At 60.5% G+C, this 6,034-nt stretch overlaps 1 protein-coding gene across 1 annotated transcript; it reads left to right on the top strand.

The window, feature by feature from the left end:
• Positions 1 to 1,106: 1,106 nt before the first annotated feature.
• On the top strand, positions 1,107 to 2,284 carry MNEG_10798 (hypothetical protein; the record flags this gene model as incomplete). The annotated part of the gene is made up of 3 exons (XM_014040730.1): positions 1,107 to 1,163; positions 1,470 to 2,141; positions 2,219 to 2,284. 3 exons carry the CDS (start codon positions 1,107 to 1,109, stop codon positions 2,282 to 2,284), a joined length of 795 nt encoding a protein of 264 aa, XP_013896184.1.
• Positions 2,285 to 6,034: the final 3,750 nt, after the last annotated feature.

Raw genomic sequence — 6,034 nt, 5'->3', positions numbered from 1 at the left:
CTGATCAATATTTTGAATGACACGACTCGACACTTGAAACGGGTTGTGCAGGTTTGCCCGTTGACAAGCAAAGCTCCTGAAAAGAGTGGCCCGAGCCTTCAGTCGCGGCACACCCTCTGAAGCGCTCCGGTTTGGGTGCATACGAGCATCACAGAATCAGAATATAAATCAACGTGGTCTCCGTCACGCGAAGAGGTACTTCAGCCGGACTTTGAACCAATTTCAGTGCGGCTGACAACGTCTTCCACCATGCGCGGCGTTCGGTACTCGCTGGCTTATTTCGCGGTTTCACTGCTGCTGTTCAGCACGCTGGGCGGGGTGTTGTGTGCCAGGTGCGCAGGCAGCTGCAAGGGGGGGTTACTGGGAAGGGGGCCAGCCTCAAGATAGGAGCCATGCCGCCCACAGATGGTGCATACGCGGCAAACAATAAAGAGGTCACGCTGCTGCACAGCAGCAGCCCGGGTCCAGGGAACATGGAGGCTTTCCCGTGGATGTCAACGTCACGTTTGGTGACGCCAAGATACGCGCCACACACTCATTGCCGGCGTTCCAGCCGGCTGGTTTGCCTTGCCAACCCCGCTATCGCTTTCAAGCCTGCATGCCTCCACTTGAGCTGTGTGTTCCTGCCCATGCATGCGCGGCCCGCCCAACCACCCCTTGCCGTTGGCACCCAGCCCTGGAGGTTCATCTCCAGAAGCCTGCTGCCGCCCAATGCACTGCATGTGTGTCAGCGACAATCCACTCCCACACTGACCCCTGGTGGTGCCTCGCAATTTGCCTGGGGCATCCCGTGCAGCCCCCAAGCAGCCCCAAAAAAGACCAAGCTAGCAATAGTGAGTGCTGCCCGGAGTCCTTGCAACCCCTCGAGTGTACAGCTGACTTGCGTATGTTGATGCGGCGGTCAAGCGCATACAATCCTGCCGACGTCGAAGCAAACCAGGGAGAATGCCCATCCGCCTAATTGCCTGGGCCCCTTATGGCTGCCATGTGCAAGGCCAGAACCCTGCGAACCACAATCAACCATGCTTCATCTCGCCGCACGTCCCTCCGCGCAGTGCGCGCCCGTCAAGGCCTTGAATAGATGCTCCAGGGCTGGCCCAGCCCTCATGGACCAGCTGTGCAGCGCGCTGCTGGCACCCGCCAACGCAACGGCTGACAGCAAGGTGAGCGCACACAGCATGGGCCCACGCGCGCATGTGGCGTCTTCGATGCATCGCCAGGTGGCTGGTGCACGTGAACGTTGCACGCAGGCAGCAGCGCTGACGGATTTGGTTCGCTGTATGGTGACACGCTTCCATTACCGGCCACCAGCAGCAGCCTGCACTCATATCACACACACTGGCAGCAGTGCTCGCTGACATGCACTGACATAAGCTGTAGCTCTCAAGAATGGGGGCTTTTCATCGTACCACCGCGGCTTGCCCATCACCGTGCACCCCCGCGTTGGTTGCAATGCACCACCTCCCCAGGATCCCACCACGCTGCAGTATGGCTGCGGCGTAGCCACCGTCGCCCAGGTCAACAAAGTGTCCGGTGACCTGGCAGCCCTCGAGCCCAAGATCAACGCCGCCGCCGCCCAGGCCACCTCTGCACAGGCCGCTCTTGCGGGGGGAAACAACCAGACCGCGGTGCTGCGAGCCGAGGTTAACGCACTCCGTGCGGCGATCGCGGCGCTCACCGCCAAGTCGCGGGACCAGATTGCAGCGCTCAACGCCCAAGTGCAGGAGCTGAAGGCCAACGCGACCAATGGCACCGACCCAGCCATCGCTCAGCAGATCGCCGCCCTTGCAGCAGCCGACACGCGCACCGCCCAGAAGCTGGCCTTGCTGGATGCGGCAGACCAGACCGCAGCCCAGGGGGTAGCAGCGCTCAACAGCACTCTGGCAGCCACCAAATCCGCCCAGGAGGCGAACGCGGCGGCAATCTCCCTGGCCAACGCCACCGTCGAGTCCGTCAAGTCGTCAGTCACCGCAGGCGCGGCGGCCGTCACGTTGGTGAACGCCAGCCTGACCGCCCTGGCATCCACCGTGGCCAACGTGTCTGCTATCGACTTCAGCGTCTACGCGAAAACCGCCGACCTGGCCAACCTCAATGCGGTCACGCTGGGGGGCATCCCTGCTGCGCAATACCTGCGCTTAAGGGTGGTGCTCTACCGAGAGTCCGATACAGCCAGGAACGGAAACCTTGGCGGGCGGTCCGGCGCTGATGCCTTGTGCAGCGCCTCAGCGTTCAGGCCCACCGGGCTCGCGCAGGCGCGTGCTTTCCTGTCGACATCTGCGGCTGACCAGATTTCTAGTTTCCCCACCTTGTACAAGGTTCCCATCAACCTGCCGGTGGAGTCTGCGAGCGGCGTTGTCTTGGCGAGCAACTTTACCACCCTGCTGGGGGGCCGCATCCGGACGTCTTTCAGGGATGCGGGCGTCTTGACAGTTGTTGACAACTGGTGGTCTGGCTCTGATGCTTCCGGCAATGTGGCTTCCACCACCTGCGGGGGGTTCGCTTCCTCCGTGGGTGTTGCCGGCAGAGTTGGGGAGACAACCGAAACTGGTGACCGTTGGATTTCCATTGGTTTTGTAGATTGCACTTTCCTCAAGCCCTTGGTGTGCATTGCCTTCGTTTGATGTCTCAGCAGCTGCATAGCACCCCGGCTGCAGGGGCAGCTTGCTATGTTTGCTCATGGTGTGCGCACACGCACATTCCCTCGCGAGCTTGTTCAGCTGGGTTTGACCTCGCATGGGCGTCGACACATACTCCCGTGTTGCATACACACACGCGTGGTGCATAGACACGTGCGTTGCATAGGCCACGTGTGTGCACACACACTCTCACCACCAACAAGCCTTGCCACGCAAGAGCACTCTGCAACCCCACTGTGGCGGCCCTTCGGGATCTTTTAGTGCTCCTCAGCATTGGCACCATGCGTGGCTCATCAACAAAACGTTCATTGATATTGTTGGTTGAGCAGCGCGTCATGACTGGACAGCTGCGTACAGCGCACGCGTTTGTAGACTTGGCTGATGCGCGCATGCCTTATCTATCCGTCCGCTTGCCATACGCCCGTCCCTGTCGCTCTCTTGGCACCGGCGTGTGTTTAGAGCAGTTCGGGGAAAACCCTGTCCTTGCAGTGGTAATTTGTCCACGACAGCAGACGTACACAACATATCAAATGCCACAACGCTTGCTGGTACTCACTGCACCGCAATGGACACTGACGCCTGAGCGCTCTGAAACTCAGTTACACTTGGGACCGGGCCTACCTGCAGTAGGATCAGGATTGTCACAGCAGCGCTGGACTGGAGACCTGGGGCGGGGCCAGCCTCATGCTGCCCCAGGCCAGCTGGGGCCGGCGGTGGCCGGGTGGCCATGGTTTGAGACCTTTCCCCAACATTTCAGTGCAACTGCAAGCGGTTGTCGGGCACATCCCCCGCACCCTGCGCGCACCCCTGCCCCCCTCTGCCCTGCCTTGCGCCACCCTGCCCCGCCCCATCCCGCCACGCCCAGCCCCGTTCTGCCCCGCAGGCGTCCGTTCGCTGTCTGGCTGTCGTGCCTGCTGTTGTCCTACGCGCTTGGCAGCGCGCGCAGTTTGCACCGTTTTTCAACAGGAGTCACGGGGCATGGCGCTTTGACTGCAGTGGGCCGCTGCACTGCAGGCCACTGCACTGTGGGCCGCTGCAGCTGCGCCGCGGCGAGCTCCCTTCCTTCTCTTCCCCCTGCAAACTTTGGCGGCCTCGGCCTTTATTTCGGCTAGTCACAGTCTGTAGCAGCAGCGTCCCCTCCACTGGAGGTGAAAGGCAGATGCTGCCGGCAATGCTGCAAGCCTGCAAAGACGTTAACACTTGCTACTACTGCGCATCCCCGGCGTGACGGTCACGATTACCTATAACTTTAAAATTCGAAATAAACTTTGACTGTCGAAATCAGCATGTGAGGTGTGGGTTGTTTACCTCCCTGGAAAGTGCTGTCAAAGTGCCATCCTGAGACTCCTCGTGGCATTATGAGTGCAAACTACGGGCGCCGCACAATACCGGTGCAAGGCCCTGTGCAATAATGTACTGTTATGTGTCGCAATGTACGCTACATCACACCGTCTGATAGTGGACCTAATGCAGTAGGCAGGCTTACGCACAGGCAAAGTAGCATGTGAGGCGTCAGATCCAGCCTCTCTTGGACAGGTCTTCAGCTTTCCAAACTGTTTTGAAGGGGAGCAATCCTCGTGAGCCTTGGTTTGCAGCTGAAGCCTCGGGCTTGATGACAGGACATGAACACAGGTGGCCTGCCAGGCCGTTGACGGTGGCCTGCCAGGCCACCACAAGGTGACGCGTCCCTAGCTGGTCCCACCAGAGCCCCCCTTTGCCACCAGGCCCTGTATGGACCTGGTCACCTGCAAGATCTTTCATGTGACGCGACTCGACACTTGAAACGTGTTGCGCAAGTTTGCCCGAACGTTGACAAAGCTTTTAACAAAAGAGTGGCAGCCCGTACCTGATACAGTCGCGGCACACCCCACTGAAGTGCTCCGATTTGGGTGCATAAGAGCAGCAGAGAGTCAGGATACAAATCAACGTGGTGTCCGTCACGCGAAGAGGTTTTTCGGCCCGACCTTGAACTGGTTGCAGTGCGGCTGACAACGTCTTCCGCCATGCACGGCGTTCGGTGCTCGCTGGCTTATTGCGCGGTGATAATGCTGCTGGTCACCACGCTGGGAGGGGTGCAGTGCACCAGGTGCGCAGGCAGCTGTCGAAGGGCGGGGGGTGCTAGGAGGAGGGCCAGCCTCAAGACAGGAGCTATGCAGCCCACAGGCGGTGCATACGCGGCAGACAACAAAGAGGTCACGCTGCTGCACAGCAGTAGTCCCAGCTCCTGGAACATGGAAGCTTTCCCGTGGATGTCAATGCCCTATTTGGTGACGCCCAGACACGCGTTCCGTATCCGGAACGCATGTCTGGGCGCTCCTACTACTGCGGGCGCTCCAGCCGGCTAGTATGCCTTGCCAACCCAGCCATCGCGCTCAAGCCTGCATGCCTCCACTGAAGCTGTCTTCCCAGCCGATGCATGCGCGGCCCGCAAACCACCCTTGCTGGTGGCACCCCTACATGCCCACCTCCTGCCGCTTGCCGTCCTATGCACGGCATGAGTAGTGTCAGCGACAATTCACCCCCACACTGACCCCTACCGGTAACCCTTCCTTTGCCCGGGGCATTCCGCGCAGCTCTCAAGCAACCCCCAAAAAGACCAAGCTGGCAATCGTGAGTGCTGCCCGGGGGCCTGGGTGTACGGCTGCCGTGGGTACGGTGATGTTCAACACGCACAACCCTGTCGACATCGAATCAAACCAGGAAGAATGCCCACCCGCCTGGTTGCCTGCCCCCTTATGCCCGCCCTGCGCAATGCCACAACCCTGCAAACAACCAGCGACCATGCTTCACTTCGCCGCACGTCCCTGCGCGCAGTGCGCGCCCGTCAAGGCCTTGACTAGATGCTCCAGGGCCGGCCCAGCCCTCATGGACCAGCTGTGCAGCGCGCTGCTGGCACCCGCCAACGCAACGGTCGACAGCAAGGTGCGCACGCACATACACGCGCGCACACAGCATGGGCCCATGCGCACATTGGCGGCTCCCATGCATCGCCAGGTGGCTGGTGTACGTGGTTGGGGCACGCAGGCAGCAGGCAGCGATGACGGATTTGGTTGATTGTTTTGTGGCGCGCTTGAGAATCCATCACCAGCCACGTGCAGCACCCTACACTCATGTAACACACACTGGCAGCGGTGTTCACGGACATGCATCGACAGCAGTTGTTGCTCTCGCTCACGAACTGTGTGGTTTTTGAGTACCACCGCGGCTTGCCCATCACTGTGCACCCAGCCTCGTGTTGGTTGCAATCCACCACCTTCCCAGGACCCCACCACGCTGCAGTATGGCTGCGGCGTAGCCACCATCGCCCAGGTCAACAAAGTGTCCAGTGACCTGGCAGCCCTCGAGCCCAAGCTCAACGCCGTCGCCGCCCAGGCCAGCTCTGCACAGGCCACTCTTGT

This window comes from Monoraphidium neglectum (genome assembly GCF_000611645.1).
Source record: "Monoraphidium neglectum strain SAG 48.87 unplaced genomic scaffold scaffold02464, whole genome shotgun sequence".
In the NCBI taxonomy this organism is placed as follows: domain Eukaryota; kingdom Viridiplantae; phylum Chlorophyta; class Chlorophyceae; order Sphaeropleales; family Selenastraceae; genus Monoraphidium; species Monoraphidium neglectum.
This window is presented reverse-complemented; position numbering and strand designations above follow the sequence as displayed.